Raw genomic sequence first — 27,964 nt, forward strand, 5'->3', positions numbered from 1 at the left:
TTACTATGTAAAGCATTATGCCTGCCTGGCACTGACATATAGATGGTGCAAGATAAAGATTTGTTGAATGCATAAATGAATGAATGAATGAACTGCAAAGAAAGAGAAATTCAATATCCTACAATTTGCCATAATAGTTATCAGCTACATTACAGAAACCTAATCCTTTAGCAAGACCATATTTAAGCCATGAGCCTATCACAATTAACCCGTTGAGACAGAAATAAAGAACGCTCAACATAAACTCAAAATTCAAATAAACTTATAGAGTATATTTATGTCTGCCAGTTTAGATAGCGTAAGACTATACAAGCATATACAAGGGACTACTTTTTGGAGAGAATACACATATATCAGAATCATGATATGTTACACATGTAAAAAAGTTATAACTACATATGCAATATGTTTTCACAGGTCAAATGTTGAGTTTGCTTTTTAACATATATGAAAGCTGCACCTCATCACTGACTCACCGATTCTTTTCCAGCTCATTGTGTGTAGACCTAAAAGGGAGGAAAAAAGGGGGAAAAAAAAGAGTATTAGCCATGTTTTGTTGCTGAGGCTATAGAAAGGGGGATTAGTTTAGGTACTGCTAAATAAATTCACACAGTTAATTTATTTAACAATGCAATACATGGTCAGACTTCTATCTATCTCACTCATCAAGAAGAAATAGTCTATGTTCATTAAGACTGTTCATTCAGGTATACTGTTTTCAGTTAACAACTCTAAATATTTTGAAATTAGGATCTCATTGTCATTTTTAATAAAATTGATACTAGCACATATTCTCTTGCCTACTTCTAGGGTCCTACATCTTACTGATTTGTAGACATCATATTAGAAATTTTAATTCAAACATAATCCCATTTTTTTTGTTTAAAAAAAAAGGTATATGTACTTCCGTGTCCTCTCCTATCTCCATTTACCTACTCCTAAACATAGGGAGAGAAAAAGTTTTGGCCACCACAGAAGCTGAAACAGGCTTGCCTTATTGCTAAGGGATACAGACAAATTCAAGCCTTCTTTCCTTGAATGTGAAACATAAACCAAAAAAAGTTATACAAGGGAAAAAAATAACATGAAGAGAAGAAAATATATTAATAAAATAAAAAACACATTTTAAAAAGACTGGGAGGATACACCTCAAAATGCTAACAATGGTTGTCTTCTGTTTGTGACTTTTTTTCATTTTACTTATTAGTATTTGTTATAATAATACTTACCATCTATTGAACAAGCTGAGTGTCTGCTAAACAGTTAACATACATTACCTCATTTTATCCTCCAAACAACCCTCGTTTTATAAACAAGAATACTGAGGCTCAGAGAGGTAAAGAGACATGCTCTTGTCCCAAGAATATAAGTTGCAGCCATGATTTAAGCCCACGTCTTTGTTACTCCAAACCCCAAGTTCTTAACCACTCAGTGACAAGCAATACTGAAGACAGGTTAACGGCACAGACTCTAAGGCCTGACTGACTGGGTTCAAATATTGTGTGGCCTTTTAAAAGTCCCTTCATTTCTCTGTGCTCAGTTTTCTCATCTACGAAATATGAAAAATAACAGTACTTGCCTCATATGATTGTTATGAGGAATAAACAAGTTTATGTTGAACATCAAAATATAACAAACTCTACCTAAAGTTAGCTACTATTAGAATTATGTTATACTAAGTTCTCTTGAATAAACGTATTAATTTTTACAATAGTTTAGCATTAACAATAACGGAATTTTATAAAGGAAAACTTAAGTTCCTGTCAACAGAACTGAAACTTTAAGCATTTAATATATTCTGCTTAATGTCAAAAGCCTTCAGATTATTATATTACTGATTACTTTAATCTGATTTATTGTTTTAATGGATATTTAATAATCAAATTTCTAAACTTTAACAATAAGAATATTTTTGTCAGTCTCATAATTTGTGGAAATTTTACCCACTGTCTTAGTTCAAGAGCCAAAAGGCTTCTTTGAATTACTGTCTACTGTCCACCTTTTGCTTTCTTAGCAGTTTCATAAGGTCCAAGTGACACAGGATGAAAAAGACTGATGTTCATTTTCTTTTTTTTTTTAAAACATCTTTAATGGAGTATAATTGCTTTACAATGGTGTGTTAGTTTCTGCTTTATAACAAAGCAAATCAGCTCTACATATACATATATCCCCATATCTCCTCCCTCTTGCGTCTCCCTCCCACCCTCCCTATCCCACCGCTCTAGGTGGTCACAAAGCAGCGAGCTGATCTCCCTGTGCTATGCGGCTGCTTCCCACTAGCTATCTATTTTACATTTGGTAGTGTATATATGTCCATGCCACTCTCTCACTTTGTCCCAGCTTACCCTTCCCCCTCCCCGTGTCCTCAAGTCCATTCTCTACATCTGCGTCATCATTCCTGTCCTGCCCCTAGGTTCTTCAGAACCTTTTTTTTTTTAGATTCCTAATATATGTGTCAGCATACGGTATTTGTTTTTCTCTTTCTGACTTACTTCACTCTATATGACAGACTCTAGTTCCATCCACCTCACTACAAATAACTCAATTTCGTTTCTTTTTATGGCTGAGTAATATTCCATTGTATATATGTGCCACATCTTCTTTATCCATTCACCTGTCGATGGACACTTAGGTTGCTTCCATGTCCTGGCTATTGTAAATAGAGCTGCAATGAACATTGTGGTACATGACTCTTTTTGAATTATGGTTTTCTCAGGGTATATGCCCAGTAGTGGGATTGCTGGATCATATGGTAGTTCTATTTTTAGTTTTGTAAGGAGCCTCCATACTGTCCTCCATAGTGGCTGTATCAATTTACATTCCCACCAACAGTGCAAGAGGGTTCCCTTTTCTCCACACCCTCTCCAGCATTTACTGTTTGTAGATTTTTTGATGATGGCCATTCTGACTGGTGTGAGGTGATACCTCATTGTAGTCTGATGTTCATTTTCAAGAGATTATCTTAATAAAAAAACATCTCTCTCTCTCGAGATGTAAAAAAAATCTCAGGATGCTTTAAGAGTTCAGACAAATTAATGGCAAGGATATGTATGACTCAGATGGGAGAAACAACAAAAACACAGAACTTTTAGTATAACACAAGACTCAGACTTCAAAACTCAATAAATAAATTACAACCAAATCTCTACCACCTATAAGTATTTATAAAAAGGTTTAAGTTCTTTTTTGTTTGAATGAAATGTCAAAGTAAATCAATAAGTTAGAGGAGGGAAAAGGTGTATTTTAAAGAGATTTAAAGCAAAAAAATATTGTCCAAAATTTGAACGTGTAATCAATAATAAAATTTCCCACCCACCCCCTCTTAGTAAGTTTTGGTTTAACTGCCTTAATCTGAGAAGAAAACTCAGAACAAGTAAAACAAAAACAATGAAATACTATAGTAAGGGGACCTCCCTGGTGGCACAGTGGTTAAGAATCCGCCTACCAATGCAGGGGACATGGGTTCGAGCTCTGATCTGGGAAGATCCCACATGCCTTGGAACAACTAAGCCCATGCGCCACAACTACTGAGCCTGTGCTCTAGAGCCCACGAGCCACAACTACTGAGCCCGAGTGCCACAACTACTGAAGCCCGTGTGCCTAGAGCCCGTGCTCCACAACAAGAGAAGCCACCGCAATGAGAAGCCTGCGCACCGCAAGGAAGAGTAGCCCCCACTCGCCGCAACTAGAGAAAGCCCAACGCAGCAACAAAGACCCAACACAGGGAAAAATAAATTAATTTTTTTAATTAACACTCCCAAACTCATTCTATGAGGCCACCATCACCCTGATACCAAAACCAGACAAAGATACTATGAAAAAAGAAAATTACAGACCAATATCATTGATGAATATAGATGCAAAAAATCCTCAACAAAATACTAGCAAACAGAATCCAACAACACATTAAAAGGATCATACACCATGATCAAGGGGGATTTATCCCAGGGATGCAAGGATTCTTCAATATACGTAAATCAATTAATGTGATACACCACATTAACAAATTGAAGAAGAAAAACCATATGATCATCTCAATAGATGCAGAAAAAGCTTTTGACAAAATTCAACACCCATTCATGATAAAAAAACTCTCCAGAAAGTGGGCATAGAGGAAACCTACCTCAACATAATAAAGGCCACATATGACAAACTCACAGCAAACATCAGTCTCAATGGTGAAAAACTGAAAGCATTTCCTCTAAGATCAGGAACTAGACAAGGATGTCCACTCTCACCACTATTATTCAACATAGTTTTGGAAGTCCTAGCCACAGCAATCAGAGAAGAAAAAGAAATAAAAGGAATACAAACTGGAAAAGAAGAAGTAAAACAGTCACTGTTTGCAGATGACATGATACTATACATAGAGAATCCTAAAGATGCCACCAGAAAACTACTAGAGCTAATCAATGACTTTGGTAAAGTTGCAGGATACAAAATTAATGCACAGAGATCTCTTGCATTCCTATACACTAATGATAAAAAATCTGAAAGAGAAATTAAGGAAACACTCCCATTTACCACTGCAACAAAAAGAATAAAATACCTAGGAATAAACCTACCTATGGAGACAAAAGACCTGTATGCAGAAAACGCTAAGACACTGATGAAAGAAATTAAAGATGATACAAACAGATGGAGAGATATACCATGTTCTTGGATTGGAAGAATCAATATTGTGAAAATGACTATACTACCCAAAGCAATCTACAGATTCAATGCAATCCCTATCAAATTACCAGTGGCATTTTTTACAGAACTAGAACAAAAAATCTTAAAATTTGTATGGAGACACAAAAGACCCCGAAAGCCAAAGCAGTCTTGAGGGAAAAAAACGGAGCTGGAGGAATCAGATTCCCTGACTTCAGACTATACTACAAAGCTACGGTAATCAAGACAATACGGTACTTGAACAAAAACAGAAATATAGATCAATGGAACAGGATAGAAAGCCCAGAGATAAACCTATGCACCTATGGTCAACTAATCTATGACAAAGGAGACAAGGATATACAGTGGAGAAAAGACAGTCTCTTCAATAAGCGGTGCTGGGAAAACTGGACAGCTACATGTAAAAGAATGAAATTAGAACACTCTCTAACACCATACACAAAAATAAACTCAAAATGGATTAGACACCTACATGTAAGACTGGACACTATAAAACTCTTAGAGGAAAACATAGGAAGAACACTCTTTGACATAAATCACAGCAAGATCTTTTTTGATCCACCTCCTAGAGTAATGGAAATAAAAACAAAAATAAACAAATGGGACCTAGTGAAACTTAAAAGCTTTTGCAAAGCAAAGGAAACTATAAACAAGACGAAAAGACAACCCTCAGAATGGGATAAAATATTTGCAAACGAATCAATGGACAAAGGATTAATCTCCAAAATATACAAATGGCTCATGCAGCTCAATATTAAAAAAACAAACAACCCAATCCAAAATTAGGCAGAAGACCTAAATAGACATTTCTCCAAAGAAGACATACAGATGGCCAAGAAGCACATGAAAACCTGCTCAACATCACTAATCATTAGAGAAATGCAAATCAAAACTACAATGAGGTATCACCTCACACCAGTTAGAATGGGCATCATCAGAAAATCTACAAACAACAAATGCTGGAGAGGGTGTGGAGAAAAGGGAACCCTCTTGCACTGTTGGTGGGAACGTAAATTGATACAGTCACTATGGAGAACAGTATGGAGGTTCCTTAAAAAACTAAAAATATAACTACCACATGACCCAGCAATCCCACTACTGGGCATATACCCAGAGAAAACCGTAATTCAAAAAGACACATGAAAAAAAAAAAAAAAAAAAAAAAGACACATGCACCCAATGAACACCCCAATGTTCATTGCAGCAGTATTTACAATAGCCAGGTCATGGAAGCAACCTAAATGCCCATCGACAGATGAATGGATAAAGAAGATGTGGTATATATATATATACAATGGAATATTACTCAGCCATAAGAAGGAACGAAATTGGGTCATTTGTAGAGACGTTGATGGATCTAGAGACTGTCATACAGAGTGAAGTAAGTCAGAAAGAGAAAAACAAATATCGTATATTAACGCATATATGTGGAACCTAGCAAAATGGTACAGATGAACCGGTTTTCAGGGCAGAAATAGAGACACAGATGTAGAGAACAAACATATGGAAACAAAGGGGGGAAAGTGGCGTGGGGGGTGGTGGTGGTGGGATGAATTGGGAGATTGAGATTGACATGTATACACTAATATGTATAAAATGGATAACTGATAAGAACCTGCTGTATAAAAAAATAAATAAAATTCAAAACTTCAAAAAAACAAAAAAGAAGAAGCATGAACCATGAAAGATAAACATGTAAACTGGACTTCATCAAAATTTAAAACTTTTTTTTTCAAAAGACACTGTTAAGAAAATGACAAAGGCAAACCACTGAGGAGAAAACATTTGTAAACCACATATGTAACAAAGAACTTGTATCCAGAATTTACAAAGAATTCTTACAACTCAATAAGAAAACAAACAACTAAATAAAATAAAAAGCAAAAGACACAGACCCTTCACCAAAGAAGATATATCAATGGCAAACAAACACACAGTAAGATAGTCAAAATCACTAGGAAAATGCAAAATAAAACACAGTGAGATACTACGACACACCCACTAGAATGGCTAAAATTTAAAAGACTGACAATACCAAGTGCTATCCAGGATCTGGAGCTACTGGAAGTACCCTACACTGCTAGTCAGGATGTAAAATGGTACAGCCACTTTGGAGAATGGTTTGGTAGTTTCTTTATAAAGTTATATATACACTTACTATGTGACCCAGAATTCTACTCCTAGGTAGCTAAGAAAAATTAAAACATATGTCCACAGAAAGACCTGTTCATAAAAGTATGTAGCATCTTTACTTATAATAGCTAGAAACTATATACAACCTAATGTCTATCAACTGGTAAATGAATAAACAAACTGTGGCATATTCATACAATGGACTCAGCAATATAAAGGACTTAGCTACTGATTCATAGGACAACAGGAATGAATTTCAAACAACATTACGCTAAGTGAAAGAAGTCAGACACAGAATAGTATATACATGATTCCATTTATATGAAATTCCAGAAATGGCAAAACTGTAGTGACAAAACAGATCAGAAGGTGGAGATTAGAAACTGACTATAGAGGCATGAGGTAATAATATTTTGAGATGATAAAAAAAGTTCTGTATCATAATTGTGTTGGGGGTTGCATGACTGTATACACGTCTAGTCACTGACTCATACACTAAAAATTGAGGAATTTTACTGTATAGAAATTACACTGCATCAAAACTTTTTTTTTAAGTTATAAACCTCATCCTACAATTGAGGCAATACTCTAATCTACCACAAAGTATTCAGGAATGAGACTAAAACATCAATTCCTTATTCTAGAAGACTAATAATACAAATTACTAGAAAGTGCATAATTTTAAAACATAAGCGCTTTGGGGAATATCTGTTCTTTCATCTACTTAAATTTTTTTTTCATTTCTGGCATATGATTAATCTGCTATCAGTCAAGAGTATAGACAGTCAAATCTTCATCTTCATAACAGGAAGTCAACAGATAACAAGCAGGATAAGTTCCTAATTTAGAAATATGAAAGCAAACAGTAGAAGAAACTGTTAAATTATTGCAAGTGGTAGCCTCTAGGAAGCAGAAATTGGATGGGGAGAGATGAGGCAGCGGAATGGTATTTTAATTTGTAAGCCATTTAGTATTAACTAACTTTTATCTTAGTGCCAGAAATTAAGATGCATCTAAATACATACTAAAGTTATACAATATTTGTGAAATAATCACTTCTTAGGTAAAAACAATATTGGGAACTACAGAGAATTTTCAAGATTAAAATGACTGCTCTTAAACAAATTTTCAAAAGTTAAAACAAGGCATTTAAAAAAAAAAACAAAAAAAAACAAAAACAAACAAACAAAAAAAACAAGGCATTTAAAAAGACAAACCACTAATTACCTAGACTGCTTCATTATTTGATTCTATTACAGAGCAACATTCTAAAAATCTTTAAAAATGGAAAAAATATCAGTGATTTCCTAAATCACTGGACTTCCAAATTGTAATTCAGTATTTCAGGAAGGAGTCAGGCATGAAATAAACATTCAGTAGATATTTGTTGAAGGAAAAAAAAACCCAAATGGTACCATAATTAATAGCACTACTCATAATAGAAAGCCCATAGATCCCAATTTTCATTGTTAGTATACTCCATTCCTCACTATAGTATTAGAAGCGGACACAGATGTTATACATATATCTATTTCAAAGAATCCTCCTGTCTAAGGGAAATATATCACATAGAAATATATCACATAGAAAAGTGATTCTCAAAGGGAGTAAGGGAGGAGAGGTTGGCAGGATAGCTGAATTTTCCTTGTTCTGGTTGCTGCGGGAGACTGGAAGTGCCTTCTTCCAACTGACTACACTCCCTACTCCTTATTGGTTTATTTCAAGTTTTAAAGGAATCATTGCTGTGGTGATCATTTTGTAATGAATAGAAATAACAAATCACTATGTTGTACACTGGGAACTAACATAGTGTTGTTGGTCAGTTATACTTCAAAAACAATCAAACTCATAGAAAAAGAGATCAGATTTGTGGTTATCAGAGGCCGGGGGTGACGGGAGGGGTAATTGGATGAAGGCAGTCAAAATATTTAAATTTCCAGTTATCAGATAAATAAGTACCAGGGATGTAATGTACAACATGATTAATATATTAACACTGCTGTTTGTAATACATGAAAGTTAAGACAGTAAATACTAAGAATTCTCATCACAAGGAAAAAAATTTTTTTCTTTTTATTTTGTATCTGTATGAGATGACAGATGTTCCCTAAACTTATTGTGATAATAATTTCATGATGTAAGTCATTATGCTATACACCTTAAATTTATATAGCGCTGTATGTCAATTATATCTCATAAAACTGGAAGAAAGAAATAAAGGAAACATTGCTTAATATTCATTCATTCATTCTACCTTTAGTTCTTTTTAGCATTTGTCATATGTCCAAGACCCTTCATTATCTTACTGCAATAAATAAGACAGGCAATCTTTTTTTTAAGTTTTATTGATACATACTATAACATTCACCCATTTTAAGTGTACAATTCAATGAGCTTTTGTAAATTTACGTATTTGTGCAACCATTACTACATTCCACTTTTAGAACACTTCTATCACCCCAAAAGTCCCCTCATGTCCATTTGCAGTCAATCTCCACTCCCATCCCTCACCCACCGCTGATTTGCTTTCTATCTCTATAGTTTTGCCTTATAAATTTCATATAATGGAATTATGCAATATGTACTCTTATGTATCTGACTTTGTTTACGTAAGTTTTTTGTGGTTCATCCATTTTGTCATATGTATGAGTATTTTTTCTTTTTTATTGCTGGGTAGTATTCCATTGTACAATATACTATATTTTGTTTATCCATTCACTAGCTGATGGACATTTCAATTGCTTCCAGCTTTTGGTGATTATGAATAATGCCATGACCATGCATGTTCAAGTCTTCCTGTGGATTCCTGTAGAATAAGAGACCTTCATCTTACAGGACAGTGCCTCACACTTGTTACACTTTACCACTAACAGCCAAATGATTTTTCACATTTGTGGCCAACAGTATGAAGCACATACTGATACTTAATAAATTAATATTAAATTCCTACTGATATTTAAAATGTTTGTTAAAAGAATAAAAGAAACATGTTACTCAGCTATTTCTGATAATATGGGTCTTAACTTCAAATGCTAAAAAAAACAGAACAAAAACAACTTTGTCTCCAATGAGTTTATCTGCTACAAATAAACTGACGATGAGAATAAAGATATTAAACATCCCTAGATCAGTTTTGTACAAAACAATCAATTAAGCCTAAGTTTCTCTAAAAGTCTTCTCAAAACTATATCAACATTTCATTAAAAAGTACCTTCAGGTCTACATAATCATGCTCAAAGTATTCAGCCATTCATTTACTTAGTAAGGATTTATTGAGTGCCTACACTGGGAATATAAGTACTCTAAAATTTCAAATTCTCTTCCCTCATGTAGCTCACATTCCATCATCCAATTTTGGCAAAAAGTAAAAATAACAAAAATAGCAAAAATAACGCAGGACTTACTAAGAAAATTGCAACTATATACCATACACTATGGCACTATATTCTTACAATGTTAGATAACTACCACGTAATTCTTTTAAACTAATTTCTACATACTTAAGCATGTTTAAATTTTATACAAATAAATCATTTTGTTTCTTTAAACAGTCAGTGGATTAAATATGGTGTTTGTGATAAATTCCATTAAAATATTAGACTCTGAGCTTTTGGTAACCCCCCCTCCCAGCAATAAACAATGATTCTATACAAAAATGAGATTCAAATACTTCTTTTTGACTAATAGTGCTATTTTCAGGAATGTAACCTGCCTTCCAAAGGACAACTGATTGGGTAGCATGTTAAAATGATACAATTAAGTACACCAAAACTTAAGAGCCAGGCCTAGAAATCTAAATTTTAAATTGTAACTTATGCGCATTTACCGTTACCAACAAAGACTACAAAAAACCATCCAACAGACTAAGTATTAATGACAATACATTATCCAGAGTTTTTGTGCAGACTAAAGATCACTGTTGTTCTGTTGTTCCTATAGAAGATATATACTATCACACAGGACTATGGTGATCGAAATTAAAAACCTGAAAATTTACTTCTTCTAATACCAAGGCAAACTTACCACATTTTACTCTCTAGTCTCTTTTATTACATGAGAGGAAAGGTTCTTTATAGCTTCTCAAAAATAATCCTAAATTGCCCCTGTCTAATTAATCAAAATAAGAGTAAAGGAAAATCAGTTGCTTTATCAAAATACATGACTGACTAAAGACTAAAATTATATTCTTCTATAATTTAAAAATGTTCGTTTCAAATGGCTTCAAAGCTCTCGTCATGTGGCCTCCACAAATGGTGTTTACATAGTGTTCTCAAAAGACTAGCAAAAATATTTCCCATGATAAACAAAGACAAGGAAATAAATACCACATGGAAACCCATTTATCCAATGTCATAAAACTAAATAAAAAGAAAATCCATAACACTTTCCCCTGAAATGTACGCAGTAACATTAATAACAAAATTATCTACTAAACCAAATATTTTCTCTTATAAGAAATTACTTAGATAAAACATAAGGAATTTCTCTCTAATACTATGTTGTGGAATCCCTATGTCTCCTTGAATGCACATTAAATTTAATCAATGAACAAGTATATATTGTGAATCTACAGCATTTCCATAATCACCTTTTTCTATAAATTTAAGCTATTTACTCTCTGTACCATCATCCAACATAAATAAAAATGGCCCTGTCTATAACATCTTGCTGATTTGTATTATTTATCATTTTTACTAATATACACTATCTTTCCAAATATACCACAAGCTCCTCTATGGTAGGGAAGCATGTACAGCAATAGTTCTATATATATAGTGTAAGTTCAATAAATTTGATTACAAATTATTTTAAGAGAGCAGTTTCAATAGCTAGCAAATAAGGAAGCAAATTGCAAAGGGTAAAAAAGAACTCCGGTGGTAAGGCATTAAAACAGCAGGTGCAGACCACACGTTTCAGGCATTTCCCAGAGCAGAAAAGGAGAACAGTAAAACACATAAATTTCAGGTTATAGTCACTGAGTCTTAGTTTTTAAGTAAATTATTACTAAGGACTGTTTGCTGATTCCAGAGAAACAAATTGCAGGGATTTCTCTCATCTTCTAGTTGTACTGTGCATACCAGTCCAGTTTCCTTATCAAAAAAATAGAGAAATAAATTCCACTTCACCTCACAGAAATGTTCTGAAATTCAAAAGAAATAATAATGTATGTTAAAGGGCTTTGCACACAAGTAGCATATTAAATGCAAGGTGTTATTGAAGATGGATTCTACCCTTTGATCCAACAATTCTAATTCTTCATGTTTATCCTAAGGATCTAGGTGGACAAATGCACAGAAGTATCTGTACAAAGATGTTCATAGTAGCCCCGCATGGCATGAAAAAGTAATGTAAAATTAAGATTTTAAATGTCATTAACAGGGACGTCCCTGATGGTCCAGTGGTTAAGAATCTGCCCTCCAATGCAGGGAACAGGGGTTCGATCCCTAGTCGGGGAACTAAGATCCCACATGCCACAGGGCAACCAAGCCTGCGTGCCACAACTACTGAGCCCGCACGCTCTGGAGCCCATGGGCCACAACTAGAGAGAAGCCTGCGTGCCGCAACAAAGAGTGCGCCCACCACAACAAAAGAGCCCGCGTGCCACAACTAAGACCCAGTGCAGCCAAATAAATAAATAAATATTTTTTAAAACGTCATTAACAGATGGTTGGCTTAACAAATTATGGTACACACATGAAGTAGAATATCATGCTGTAATTAAAAACGACTTAACAGATGTGTATGAACTTGAAAAAATGTTCAAGGTAAGTGAAAGCAGGATTGCAAAGGTTCACAACCCTGAGATGCCTTCTTTCATCTTTCAAACTTGATCAGGTACTCTATTATGGCCTTCACAGGATCCTCTATTTTTCTCTATTAAGCTCATCATAGCTTGAAATAATGTATTTATATGTTTACTTGATAACATGTGTTAGATGATAATGAAGATGGTATATATATGTGTACACACACACACACACACACACACGGGGAAGAAAAGTCTGCCAGTGTTTTAAAATGTCAGAAGCCAAAATGAAAATAAAAACAATCTAAAAAAAATATGCATACTTAAATTACATTAGCACTATTGAACAGAAATGAGATCTGGATACATATTTTGTCAAACCACACCACAAAACCTCTTTGATTAGATTAGTATTGGGGAAACTGTCTTCACTTAAGAAATGACAAAGAATCATGCTACAATATATCCAAAAGGAGGCAATGCTGTTTAATTTGTAAGGAAAAAACTAGAAGAGAAAGCTTTCTTCAGGTTAACATTCCTGCCTGGTTAGAATTATGCATATACTGCTTAAAATCTGGCTTGATATTAAACTTAACCATCACTTATAGCTATAAGGCTTGGACAAAAATCCCTTAAGCATCTCTAGGCCACATGAGCTTTAACCATAAAATATATGATAATATCTTACCTTCATAAAGCAGAGAGCTGTACCAGATGAAATCCTGAATTCCCTTTCTATGATTTGTGACCTTCTATATTACAGTATCACATAAATATTCTGGCGAAAGGCCTCTCATCAAATAGGAACAGAAGGAGTTGTCCTACCAACTTACAAGCCATGATCATGCAAGTCTCCTTCAAACGATACTTCCACAGGGGGATATATTCTTAAGAAATCCAACAACAGCAAACTTATGCTTCAATGAAGCATTTAATGGAAAATCTGAGTTTGTGGAGGTATATAAATAATTCTTGAGAATTTTTCATTTAAACTTGGTTTTAGTGAAAGACAGAATATCACAGAACACATCGGATCACATCACTCAACATTTGGAAAGTACTTGAAGAACAACACTAATATCATTAAGAGTTTAACTGCTACTAATTTCCACTTTTGTCCTGAAACTTTGGGAGTTCTCTACTGGACAAAGACTCAGCAACTAGTTATTTAATATAGAAAAATTGAAAAATATAGACTAATAAGAAATTTCACAAAAATAAAAATAAGGCTTCATTCTATTATTCTGTGAACAAATAAGTACATGTTTAAGAATAACAACCGAAGATATATCTCAAATTACTTCCACTAGGGGGAAAAAAACCCTCTACAACTATACTAGAAAAAGAATTCACCCCGCTCCTGCAAAACAAAACAAAAAAATCCCTAATAATCCATGAAGAAGACAGACAAAAAGGATATAAAGCTGAAAATACAACAGTACATCATTCCCTCTAAAATAAGACTAAAACATTTCATCATTCTGTAGTTTAAGAAAAGTTAAACTAAAGCCTTACAAGCAAAAGGAAAGTTGTCTTGTTTTTTATGTCATCAATCTTAGCACATAGTACTGAAATACTGCAGCTGAAAAATGTAAGACATTTTTCATCAACTTGAAAATTCAACCGTAAATTGGTATAGGTATACCTTGGAGACATCATGGGTTTGGTTCCAGACCACTGCAATAAAGCGAGTATCTCAATAAAGTGAGTCATACAAATTTTTGGTTTCTCAGTGCACATAAAAGTTATGTTTACATTATACTATAGTCTTTTTTTTTTTTTTTGGCTGCGTCGGGTCTGAGTTGCCGCACACTGGATCTTTGCTGAGCCATGCGAGATCTTTCCTTTCAGCACGCGGGCTTCTCTGTAGTTGTGATGTGCTGGGTTTTTTTTCCTCTCTCTCTAGTTGTGGCGCTCGGGCTCCAGGGTGCGTGGGCTCTGTAGTTTGCAGCATGCGGGCTCTCTAGTGGAAGCGCACGAGCTCAGTAGTTGTGGCACGAGGGCTTAGTTGCCCCACGGCATGTGGGATCTTAGTTCCCCCACCAGGGATCGAACCCGTGTCCTCTGCATTGGAAGGCGGATTCTTTACCACTGGACCACCAGGGAAGTCCCTACTATAGTCTATTAAATGTGCAATAGTATTATGTCTAAAAAAAAAAAAGTACATACCTCAATTCAAAAACATTTTATTGTTAAAAAATGCTTACCATCACTTGACAATGCAGGGTTGCCACAAATCTTCAATTTGTAAAAAACACAATGTCTGTGATGCACAATAGAGGGAAGTGCAAGAAAATGAGGTATGCCTGTACTTACTACTTTGTAGATCACCTTAAAATAATACAATTACTATATGCGTGTCACAAGCTCATACCAATATTTACTGCTAATATTTGACAGACTTATGGTTCTTTGCATATATGAGTTCTGATATCACTGAATTCTCATGACACAGGATGACAATAGTAGTCTTTAAAATTAATTGTAGCATTCTGTAGTCTACAATAACATACTTGTTTAAAAGAACTGGTAATCTGAAGATTTTTATTCTTCAAATACTATATATTGTTTTCCTTTCCAGATGTATTATCATTAATATCCTTCAGAACACAAAGTAATCAGAGTTTGCCAAAGCAGGAGTTGCACATTCTTCCATTATTTCTACTTACAGAGTCTAATATAATACTTGGCACAAAAGAAAAACTCAGTTCCAATTTAGGACAGTCTACTTGGAGTTTGAAAACCTTCCATTCTTCAAAAACATGTACTGTGTACAGAGCACTGTGACGGGTACTGGGGATAAATCTTTAAGCAGAAGAGATTCAATCCTTGCCTTCATGGAGTTTTTAGTCCAATAAATGAGACATGAATTTATCAATCAGATAACTGTATTTCTATAGACTGTGATAAACAGTGAAGGAAAAGTAGGGATGCCATGAGGTATGTGAATACCTGCTCCACTTTGGCAGATGAGGAAAAGGCTTCCCTGAAGAAGTTATTATTGAGCTGAAGTAAGAGTGTAATTAGATAGAGATAACATGGCAAAAGCGGAAGAAAAATGATTCTCAGAAGAGAACAGAGTATGTGCAAAGACCCTGAGGTAGGAGGAAACATGGTATACTAAAGCAATTGAAGGAAGGCTAGCCAATATAATTCATCAGAATTGTATTTGGGACAAGAGTGGTTGCAGGGATACCAGTTAGGAGGTCGCGACGGCTGTCCAGGTGAGGAGTGATAGTATCTTGGATTAGGAGGGTAGTAACGAAGCTAAGAGAAAAGGCAGGCTCAAGAGATATTTAGGAGGAAATCGGTGTTACACTGAAGCCATGTACAGTAGTGTCAGTAGAGTTTTAAAGATGACAGATCTTAATATTTTTCAGTTGTGAGACCAAACAGTAAAGAAGCTGGGAATTTGAACTTATCTGATACTACTCAATAAGCCAGATAGCAATTGCAGCCAGTTCTCTAACAGCAGTAACATCTTAGCAAGGGTGATTTTTGGAAGTGTGCCAGAAGGCCATGAACCAAGACTACAGTAAAGTCAACCATGAATTTAAAAAATAATTATGTATTACAGATCCCACCTAATTGTTAAAAGGATCCCAAATGATAAAATTACTGGGATTTTCAAGGTACATGCTTTTAAACTCACATGACATCACTCATTTTCTCTCCTTTTTACTTCTATGAAAGTAAGGTTTCAAGGCTTGGGAGAAAGGAGGAATAGGAATTTATAATATTATGAGTCAACTCTCAGCATAAATTTATAAAGTAACATTTTATATCAGGAATGTCATATTATACTTGAGAATATTAGGGGGGAAAAAGTCAACCAACATTATATCTTAAGGATGCTACAATGTCAGGGAAACAAATGTCACTTTATGACATACAAGAGATCAATGTTCAAGACGCATAAGAACAGCAACTTCCATATAGGTAGCTTTTTGATCAGGAAAATAAGATGATATACTCATCAACTCTATTCCTTTCCTTGTTTCAGATGACTAATAAATGAAAATTTTTACAAGTTTTCTTTCTTTCTGCTTTATGCAACCAGTATAATAAAATCTTTATTAAATCCAGTAATAGGCTTAAAGTTAACAGGGAGTCTACAGTGCTCCCTTACAAATGAAACAACAACACTATCTCCCAAGTACCCCAGTATTAGAATTTGATCCCTGGTTCCCTACTCCATGAAGCAGAAATCTTAAACGGTAAGGAGAAATAATTTCTAGTGTTCCACTTTAACATACTAGTTCTCATCTAAAGGCCCCACCCTAAATCCCACACATGGGTCAACCTTGAGATAATATATCCTAAAATCTCTTTTTCTTTCTCTCTCTTTCTTTCTTTCTTACTATTTATATTCCCATGAAAAATTACTTTACTTAGTCTTAGGTGGTCCAATGTACATGTAAGTATTTTCCCTTGGGTACTAAGAACAACATGGCATACTTGTAGTGTTATAAATTTTCTGACATGCTGTGCTAAAATACACAGTAATTAGCAATGTGGTCCCACACACAATAGTAGAATCCTGACAAGAACACTAGCATGAAAGAGAAACATCACTTAGTCAAAACCCTAAGCTAAGCAAAGTATAAGTCAACAGATGACAAAGACATTAATGACCTGTAACATAACTGGTAAAATCTAGAAATACACATCTTATTTATACCTCTATAATCCTTGAGTTGTTAGTAAAAATGTCACATTTGCAATGATGGGGCAGTGTACTGAATAACCAATATAGTAACTGATCTCTAAAACTGTCAATAAATCAGTGTCACAGAACTTCAGGGGAAGGCGGGACCTTGGTGAGTACGTAGTTCATCCCTCAATTTACTATGATGACAGTAAAGGACAGAGGAAAAATGTAATGAGATCATATACTTGATTTCTAGAAAGTAGGAAACAATAAATACTTGCAGCATGGCAGAATCCACGTTTGGTTTCCTACCTGGTATTTCTCCCATGTCTCGAAGTTAAAAAAAAATTTTTTTTTTAATCTACACATGGATTGGAAAACTCATAAATTCCTGAATACAGGTTTTAATTGACGATACCTTAACCAGAGAAACTGTGAGGGGCAAGAAAATTTATACGTACTTTTTGTTTAATGCTGCATATCATACTACGTATTTTCTTCCCAAACCTACCATACCACAACAAACCCTCTAGATCCACACATAAACATAAATACAGCATATTACACTTATGGCTAATTATTGTTATAATTTTAAAAATTGTTTAAAATACACAGAATAGTCTTAATGAAGAAAAGAAGCCATAAAGGAAACACAGCTTTAAAGATAAGTCAAAGAAAGAAGAGTGAATCCTAGTGATGTGCCTCAGTAATCCAGAGTGGGAAGATCCAACATTTTGAGCTCTGTTATAGGAACCTCAGGTTTTCTGCATCAGTGAGTTAGAGCCCCTACTCCTGATCCCTCCCCAATCCACCTCCCTAAGTGTTACCCAATTTCCTGTCTGGAGCTCTCCAAAGTCTTCAGGCAAACTTAGTTACCCAGAGATTGCTCTGTGCCCCTCCAAAATGAATGCTTATATTCTCTAGACCAAACTTTGGAAAAAAAGATCTCATTTAATTCCTTTTATCAATGGAAAAGGCAAGCATCTGTTGATTTTGACTTTCTTTTAAGACTGGACTTTTGAAAACTTCATATGAGATGAATCTTTAGAATTCACTGACCCTCTAGAACAAAAACACTGAAGAGAGAGCCACACACTACCAAAAATTTTCAAAAAAAATAGAAGTCAACTATGTCTGAGTACAGCCAAGTAAGCATTTTCTAAGTTTCTGTTTTGATTGAAGAATAAGCACCTTCTTTCTTTTCCATTTTTTTTTTTTTTTTGCTTTAAAAGCTCCCAATTCAATCTTACCATCCTTAAAAAAAATAGACTGTGCCCACTAACTTCCTACTCTACCTAATATTTTTATTCCTTTGACAAAACCCTTGATTCTGTTTTATATCCTGCCTGAGCTATTTCTGATTTTTAAAAATTTTTGGATCATCCAAGTTTAAAGCTGGCCCAAGATTGCATTTAGCATGTGGCTGCATGCATGGACACATGCTGCCAGGTCTCTGAACTTACTATCGCTCTCAGTCACAGACATCTCCACTTAATAATCCCCAGCAAGAACTTCTTTGGTTGTCTTTCCAGATTCTATTTCTTCCCTTCTACACAAAGGTAGGTTATGATTCCGAGACTTTATTATTTTAAAAGGGCCAAATCCCGAGGGATGGTGGGAAAGGCACCCATTTGGCTGTTCAGTGTTGCTCTAGACTCGGTATTAGAGAACTGAGGTCAGCTGGGCCAGCACTTCTGCCTGAGTACGTGCTCCCTCCCTCCAGCTGCCCTTTCTAAACCTCCCCAGCTTGCTACCTGTTGGCAGTGCTGGTGTTGCTGCTCCCGCTGCTGTGTTTCTGTGCCCGGCTCAACCTCCGTGGGGGCTTTGAATGCTGCAGCCGGGGGCTCGGCATGGAGGGGAACGCTGAGGCGTAGCCATGTTCACACTCTAAAGAAATGGCAAGAAAAAAAGATATGATAAGAGGAATATACCCAAATTCAAGGATCTACAGATCTCAAGTCCTTGCAGTAACAGGTTGTTGAAAACAAGAGAAGAAAAAGAGGTAAATTTTTTCCACTCTTTCTGGTTGGAAGATAAAATTCCCAGTCCTTGCCTGGTCATCAATCCTGTGACATTGTATACAGACCCAACTCACCCCTGGAAGGTGTACCAACACCTCCTCTAAACCAAGGAACTTCTCCCTCCTCTCCAAAATCCTTTTCTCCAAGAATTCCTGACTCAAACACCCTCATTTCTGAGACCAATTACCATTCACCTAAATTATTTCACTTGCCTCAAAATCCCTTTTCCTTTAACTATCCCCCTTCTAGAAGGTGTCTCTCTAAGCCCCACGTTTTTGTGTACTTCAAATAAATCAATCACCTAATCTTAGGAGGACATTTTCTCTCAACACCACAATTTCCAGGGGCTGTACTCTTCATACCCCAATCTCTTTACAGCTCCCTTAGTCTCCATTCCTAAGGGGATCCCATCGCATCACACTTCAGATTCGAAGAGGTCCCTTGGCCACAAGTGTCTGCCCTCCGCCCTGCTCTTCAGCAGGCATTCCCTTTCTTTGCTCTCAGCCTTGTCTCCTCCACCCCTACCTGCACTGCTCCCAGCCCTTTCCTCCAGTTCTTTGCATCCTCTTGCCTCCCAGGTCCTCAGATCACCTCCACTCTCAACACCCTCCCTCCCTCTCCTCTGGTCCACCTCCACTCAGGGCAGCTCCCAGTTCCAGCCTGACCCCTCTCTCCGTCTCCCCCAGGTGACAGTCTCCTCCCCTTCATTAACATACACACACCCACATGTGCCCCTTGCACGCACGCACCAGTGGCACTCCTCCCCTCACATACCTGCTGCCTCATGCACCCCTCCACTCACATGCCCACCCTCTCTCACACGCACACCCACACACACGCACCCCCTCCTCACACACGCACCCCCTCCTCACACACTCACCCCCTCCTCACACACACACCCCTCCTCACACATACACCCCTCCTCACACACGCACCCTCTCCTCACACACCCCTCCTCACACACGCACCCCCTCCTCACACACTCACCCCTCACACACTCACCCTTCCTCACACACGCACCCCATCCTCACACACTCACCCCTCCTCACACACGCACCCCCTCCTCACACACACACCCCCTCCTCACACACTCACCCCTCCTCACACACGCACCCCCTCCTCACACACGCACCCCTCCTCACACACTCACCCCTCCTCACACACGCACCCCTCCTCACACTCGCACCCCCCTCACACACGCAACCCCCCTCACACACGCACCCCCTCCTCACAACGCACCCCCTCACACACGCACCCCCTCCTCACAACGCACCCCCCTCACACACGCACCCCCTCCTCACACAATCCCTCCTCACACACTCACCCCCTCCTCACACACTCACCCCTCCTCACACACGCACCCCCTCCTCACACTCACCCCTCCTCACACACGCACCCCCTCCTCACACACGCACCCCTCCTCACAGGCAACCCCTCGTCACACTCGCACCCCCTCCTCACACACGCACCCCCTCCTCACACATCCCTCCTCACACACTCAACCCTTCCTCACAGGCAACCCCTCCTCACACACGCACCCCCTCCTCACACACGCACCCCCCTCACACGCACCCCTTCCTCACACACGCACCCCCCTCACACACGCACCCCCTCCTCACAACGCACCCCCCTCACACACGCACCCCCTCCTCACACACACATCCCTCCTCACACACTCACCCCCTCCTCACACACGCACCCTCCTCACACACGCACCCCTCACCCGCCGCACCGCACTCCTTGCGCGGAGCTGGAGTGCGCGGGCTCAAGCGGTGGAGGAGGCGGCGGCGTCCAGCCGTTACCTCGGTCGCGGCGCTCCAAAAACTCGGCCGCCTCCAGCAGGCGCTGCACGTTGATCATCCGCACCTGCTCCATGGGCACCGCGGGCGGCGACAGGGGCCTCTCCGCGCTCCCTTCCCCGGCCGATAGGAGGCGCCTCATGCGGCTACAATCCGGCACCGCCCCGGGACATGTGCGGCGGCGGGCGGGCCAGCCCCGCCGCGGTTCCGCGCGCTCCCCGCCGCCCCGCCGCCCCCGCGCCTCAGCAGACAGCCAGCGCGGGGTTTGTTTACCTCTCCGCGCGAGCACGGGGGAGGGGCGGGAGCAGTGCCGCGGCCCGCCCCCTCCCGCCCCTTCCTCTGCCTCCTGGGAAATGTAGTCCCGCCCCGCCCACTGCACGCCGGGAGTCGTAGTACGCACGCCGCTTCAATGCGCCTGCGCCTTGCCAAATTCCGCAATGGCCGCCGGGAGATGTAGTCCCGCTCGACTTGTACCTCCCAGATGCAAAGACTAAGAAGCTCTCTGGGCTTTGCTTCGCGGAGGGAAGGATTTGAGCGAACTGTGAGTCTACTCCCGGGGAGCCCTTTTCTCAATGACTCCCGCTGGGCGCCTAGGAGCTGGAGCATGCTTGATCCGCAGTGCCACGCTCCAGTTTTCTATCTACTACTACTTTCTCCTGTAACTTGTGTGCCTTGGTTGCCCCATGTGCAGAATAAATACTTGAAAAGCCAAAAATCCCTGTTCAGGAACAAGGGGTGATCCTATCAGAGCCAGAGAGGGCTCCCATAAGGCCCTTCTTCCACCTCAGTTTTCACAGAGAGGTAGTGTTTTGTGGTTTTTTTTAATCTTATTTTTTAAAACTCCTTTCACCTCCCTCAGGAGGGGAAAAGGCTAGAAAACCTCGAGATTTTAGAGACTAGAAAACCTCTCTGGTGCTGCAAGTGAGGGATATAATTCAGTGGTTTGGTGCTGGAGTCACATGAGGCTCAGTTCAAATTCTGACTCTGCTACTTAACACTAGTTGTGTGGACTCTTCAGGCCTCATTTTCCTCACATCTATATCAGATATAATTACTCCATTTATCCAAACATTGAGGGCCTGCCATGTGTCAGGCACTGTACTAGACATAATGTGTACAGTAATGAGAGAAACAGAGATGGGCCTTGCTCTCAAGGAGTGTGTAGTCAGTAGGGCTAATTGTGAAGATTAAATAATTCCAGCACTTAGTACATGGCACTCAGTAAATGGAAGCTATGATGATCATTTCCTCTCACGCTCTCCTCCACAGAGAAGGAACTGAAAGCAGAGGCTAAAGAGAGCAGGACCACATTAAAAGACTGCCAATGGCTGCCCTCACCACCACCATCTTTTCAAGTCCTCAAAGTCTAGACCAGAGTTTCTCAACCTCAGCATTATTGATATTTTGGGCGAATAATTCCTAACTGGGGGTGGGCCCAGGTGGAGACCTGTGCATTGTGGGATATTCAGCAGCATCCCTGGCCTCTACCCACTAGATGCCAGTAGCACACCACCAAGTCAGGTGTGACTACCAAAAATGTCTCCAGACATTGCCAAATGTCTCTTGGGGCAGAAAATCACCCCTGACTGAGAAGCTCTGGTCTAGGGCGAAGAAAGGCAAGAGGGTCATAACTGTTGAAAGCTCTAGGAGCAAGCTGGGAATTGCGTAAACATCCATAACTTTTCCCCACCCTGATTATTTTAACCTCCTGGTGGACATCCAGAATAACAGGAAGCTCTTGGTGAGGGGAGAACTTCCTGTGGTCATTCCAGTGGCTACTGCAGAAAATAACCATCTCAGAATGAAAACGTTACTCTCAAAAATGTCATGGGCTTCATGCTGCATTTTAATATGCTCTCCCTCCTTTTTTTTTCCAAAGTGAACAAGATTTCCAATGAGGTCAAAATCTGCAAAATTCTACCAGCCTTATTAAATATTACACTTGGCACCACATTTAAGAACCAAATAGATGTTCCATCAAATGCAGGGAGACCCAAAATGAGAGATGTTCACAAGCCACAGGAGATTTTTTTTTTGTAAAAGCTTTGAAACAGGAACTGTGCTTTTTCAGCTGTTGGCTAGGTCACTTCAGATCTGGGCTTTCCCATTGGGTGTTGGTAACAACCACCCTCCACATTCAACAAGGGACATGTCGGATAGGGGAAGAATGGAATTATTTAAAAGAAAATACCTGTTCACTCAGAACATCTGTAAGTTGAGGGTAGAAATAAAAATAAGGTTGAAAGTTTCTAATAAAGTTGAAAGTTTCTACCACTTCAGATCACAAATTGCTAAGGGCTACCCCAGGAACTTAAAAGAGGTAGCTTTATAACAAATAAAAGTCTACCCAATGGGAGGTAAACCATGCGACATGCAATCAAGGAAAAAAGTACAAACTGAAAATACACATGTGTTCAAGATGGGTTTAAATCCATACATCATAAGCCCTAGCGGGCTATTAAGAGAAAGCAGGATGCTTGGAGCACATGCCTGGCCTTTCACAGTTGACCTCCAGATGAATTAACCAACCCTTCTTTTAAAGCCATGGCCAAGAGGGAGATGAGGAGATGGAAAGTAGTGCGAGAATCACCAAAGGCCACCTGCATATGTTGAAGAAGAGAAAAGGTGATGGTGATGGTGGGCAGTGTTAAGAACTGGTTTCTGTACAGAAATATCCAGCCTCTTCTAACAGCAAATGACCTGCTCCGGCTGACTCCCAGAGCTCTTGCGTGGACATTGGCCACAAGGGCCTCCTACAGCACAAAGCTTGGGGCTCTAGCCTTGGGAGAGTGATGCTACCCACAAACCATCCCTCAGCACCAGCCCAGCCTGGGGAAGCCCAGAGGCAGCCATGGCCTTTCTTTTGCAGATGAATCCAATCTGCACTACAAATGGGGAAACTGAGGAAAAGCAAGGCTTCCAAAGTCTATCACAAAAGAACCTGGAATCTTACCCATAGTTTCTGGTTCTTCTGTCCTCTCCCTAAAGTATCTCACTCAGGGGAGTCTCTTTTGAAGACGGGAAAAGTCCTCCAGAGTCCCCCAGCCCTGTAACAAACAGCCTGGATGGGGACAGTCTGCCTTCTGGAAGAACACGGCAAAGCTCTCCATTCCTAGGGGTCCTTTCCCTGCACCGTTTACTCAATGTACATTTTCAAATAATTTACTGCAGATCCATGAACAATGGAGAAGGCTGGTCTGTGTTACATCGTTTCTGCAGACAGGAAAGATGAATAGAGGGGAAGGGGCCACGAGGTTAAGGTGCAAGTCCGAAGTCACTGTCTTAGTGACACCTGGCGCTTAAGAGAACTTCCCTGAAACTGCAAAGTGTATACTGTGCAGGGCACTGTTTTCCGCAGTTATCTTCAAGGGTGGGGAATCTTCAAATAATCAAGGTTGGGAACAGGGGAGGGTAAGTCCTGAGCTCCTAAGTAAGAACCGTTAACAGTTATACATCTTCCCATCCCCCACCCCAAAATGACAACCGCAGCCTCCTCCTCGCCTCTCTCCTCGGAGCCCAGAAACGTGAGGAGCAGCAGAAAACCTTTTCTTCTGCCCAGTGAGTCAGCCTTGCCTAACTTCATGCGTAAGCTCTCCTCGAGTCAGCAGCAGCTCAGAGCTGCGGGTCTGTGTGCAGCCGAGATAAATTTGGGTCTAGAAGGGATGACGTAATGCTAAACCCCAGAGGTAGCTGCCGCCTCCCAGGGCTCCAGTCGCCAGGGCTGCCGGCTGACATCCCAACCACACGGAAAAGCACCACGACCCAGGTGCCTGAGCTGGGGATAAAGGGAAAGAAAGGACATGAGGGTGGAGGAAACAGCAGCGGGAGGCAGTGTTAATCTGAGATCGCTGAATCTGGAAGTTTGTTGTTTTTTAACTTTGGTTTTCTGGTGAGATCAGGCCACTGGCAGAAGCTCAAACAGCTGCACTTGACTTCCATCCTGGCTTATCTCTTCCCTCTTAGAAAAGGGCTTCTTACATTTTATTAAATGGCCCTTATAACAGCAGCCTGTTTCGGTGATTATAATGGATGTGTTAATCTTTCGAATGTTCTCTTCCTTCTCTTTTGCATTAACTTGGATCCAAGAAGAAATCTGCATTGCAGGACTCAATTAATATGAACGTGCAAGACTCTTGCTTACCCCGGAGCACCCCACTTGGGGGTGCAACTGATAAGGTATGCGGGAGGATCTTGCTAGGGCCATGCCAAGTGAATGTTCCCCCGAATAACATTTCATGGTTTGTTTCGTAGAAGTTTGTATCATTAAGCTTATTCCTCAATCCAGCCTCCATTTTTCAGATGAAAATACTGAGGCTCAGAGAGGTATGGTAACTTACCAAGGTCACACAGTTATCTATCAAACTGATGGAGCAAGGGTTAGGACTCAGTCTTACAGACTCTCATCCTGTGCTCTCTACCCATCTCCATAATTCTTTTTCTAGTTGATTTGTGGTTTTAAAAATAAATAGGTAAATATGGAGTTTCCCTGGTGGCACAGTAGTTAAGAATCCGCCTGCCAATGCAGGGAACACGGGTTCGATCCCTGGCCCGGGAAGATCCCACATGCTGTGGAGCAACTAAGCCCATGTGCCACAACTACTAAGCCCATGTGCCACAACTACTGAGCCCACGTGCCACAACTACTGAAGCCCGCGCGCCTAGAGCCCATGCTCTGCAACAAGAGAAGCCACGACAATGAGAATCCCACGCACTGCGACAAAGAGTATCCCCTGCTAGCCGCAACTAGGGAAAGCCCACGCACAGCAACGAAGACCCAACACAGCCAAAAAACAAAAAACAAAAACAAACAAATAAATAAGTTATAAAAAATAAAATAAAATAAATAAAAAATAGATAAATAAAGTGGAATACATTTTCTGGTCTTTTAAATTTATGGAGACCCTCTCCTTTAAATATCTAGATCAAGTTACATTCCAAAGGGATCCAAAGCGTTTTCTGTTTCGTCTTCTGTTCAAGGTTCATTCTTCCCTAAGGAAAGGGAAGAATCAACTCCTCTGCTGGTGATGACCACAAGCCATGGGCCCAACCTCGCTACATCACTTTAATTAAAAGACCAGCACAGGTAAATGATCTTTGTTGTATGGAAGTAGCTTCCTTCATTAGGAATGCCTCCCGAATACTTTTTTTCAAATGACATTTCATCATGTGTTGCTGTAGTCATGTATTATTCTCCTTTAATTTGTGGTTATAATCATTTATACTGATAGATTTTGTGACTTTCAGCCATCTCTGGCATATATCCTGGTCAGCCATTGTATGTTGTTCTTTAAAACTGCTCATTCCATGGGTTAATATTTTGTTTAGAATGTTTGCATCTCTATTCAAAAGCAAGAATGTACTGTAATATTTTGTTGCACTTATCAGGTTTTGGATGCAATGACCTATTCTTTCAAAGTTAAATGCAACTTGATTTTAAAGCCTTAAAACAATATATTACCAGAGGCCTTCCCCTGCTGCTAAGAGGATGCCCCACATTTTTGACACAGCCCTGGGTAACCCTCCCTCCCCTGCCAGGAGCCTGCCTACAGTTGCCCTGCCTCACCACCTCTTGGCATCACCACTCCCTTCCAGGCGGCAGAAACTTGTGGAGGTCACTCTTAGGGCCAGCCAGGCCCTGGACACTAAATCACACACCTGGCCCTGCTGCCTCGTGGCTGAGTTCTCAGCTTCAGGTGCACTATTTAGAATAAAACACCAGGCCTTTGCCTGGCCAAAGATGTCTGTGATCTCACCATCACTTCTATTTCCAGCATTCTGATTCTAGGATTCTGGGATTCTCCAGAGATCCTAGAACATATGCCTCCACTTGCCTACTAGCTGCTACATAATGAGAGCCAACTATGTGCATGGTGCCACTTGTATAGTCAGTTCATTTAATCCTCTACACACCTCTGAGATTCCTGTTTCCCAGATGAGGCCCCAAAAGGTTAAGTGATTTGCCCAAGGTCACATAGGTAGCAAACGGATTCAAACCTAGATTTCCCAACTCTTGGACCCCACAGCATACGTCAGGGTATGTTCCATCAGACAAGGTCAGACAAAATTGGTTAGGGCAATGGTCTCACCCAGGCGTAATACCATCCACCTAGAAGGCTTCAGAAATGTGTAGGAGTGTCTATCTTGAGTGTCACCATGACTGGGGAGTTCTACTGGGATTTAGTGAGTACGAACCAAGGATGTTAAATCCTGCTCAAGAAGAACCGTCTCATCAATAGCTCCCTTGTTGATAAACACTAGGTCAGAAGGTTAAAGGCAGAGAACTCATCATTTGTTCAACGAATCTTCCTTAATCCTCCATTACATGCTGGGCACTAACCTAGATGCTAAAGAGAACAATGAACAAAACTGCTTGTGGGGCTTCCCTGGCGGCGCAGTGGTTGAGAATCTGCCTGCCAATGCAGAGGACACGGGTTCGAGCCCTGGTCTGGGAAGATCCCACATGCCGCGGAGCAACTGGGCCCGTGAGCCATAACTACTGAGCCTGTGCGTCTGGAGCCTGTGCTCCGCAGCAAGAGAGGCCGCGATAGTGAGAGGCCCGCGCACCGCAATGAAGAGTGGCCCCCGCTCGCCGCAGCTAGAGAAAGCCCTTGCACAGACACGAAGACCCAACACAGCTAAAAATAAATAAATAAATAAATAAATTTATTAAAACAAAAAACAAAAACTGCTTGTGGTCTTTGTCCTCAAGGTGCTTGTATTCTAGCCTGATAGACAGATGATAGGCAAGTAAAATCATTGTAAACTGTGATAAGTAGGATAAGGGATAAATGATAAATGAGATGGGGGGGTAGCTTTAGGTGGGTAGAGGGATTAGGGCAATCACAAGGGCTGTCTAGGCCAGCTTCTCAAACTTTAATGAGTGCACAGATCACCTGGGAATCGTGCTAAAATGGAGATTTGGATTCAGCAGCTCTGGGGT

At 39.7% G+C, this 27,964-nt stretch overlaps 1 protein-coding gene across 2 annotated transcripts in view; it reads right to left on the reverse strand.

Moving 5' to 3' along the window:
- The window catches only part of MXI1 (MAX interactor 1, dimerization protein), an 82,845-nt gene that overhangs the window by 44,404 nt on the left and 10,477 nt on the right, over positions 1 to 27,964 (reverse strand). Inside the window, exons 1-3 of one of the 2 annotated variants that reach the window (XM_061193470.1) lie at positions 21,028 to 21,277; positions 18,959 to 19,091; positions 477 to 506 (exon numbers count right to left, since the gene is read on the reverse strand). In XM_061193470.1, coding sequence (XP_061049453.1) covers positions 477 to 506; positions 18,959 to 19,091; positions 21,028 to 21,166 — 302 coding nt within the window. In that variant the 5' untranslated portion in view covers positions 21,167 to 21,277. Of the gene's footprint in view, positions 1 to 476; positions 507 to 18,958; positions 19,092 to 21,027; positions 21,278 to 27,964 lie in introns of those variants that run through there. The other variant, XM_061193462.1, reaches the window with a different exon arrangement.

This window comes from Eubalaena glacialis, chromosome 1 (genome assembly GCF_028564815.1).
Source record: "Eubalaena glacialis isolate mEubGla1 chromosome 1, mEubGla1.1.hap2.+ XY, whole genome shotgun sequence".
Lineage (NCBI taxonomy): Eukaryota > Metazoa > Chordata > Mammalia > Artiodactyla > Balaenidae > Eubalaena > Eubalaena glacialis.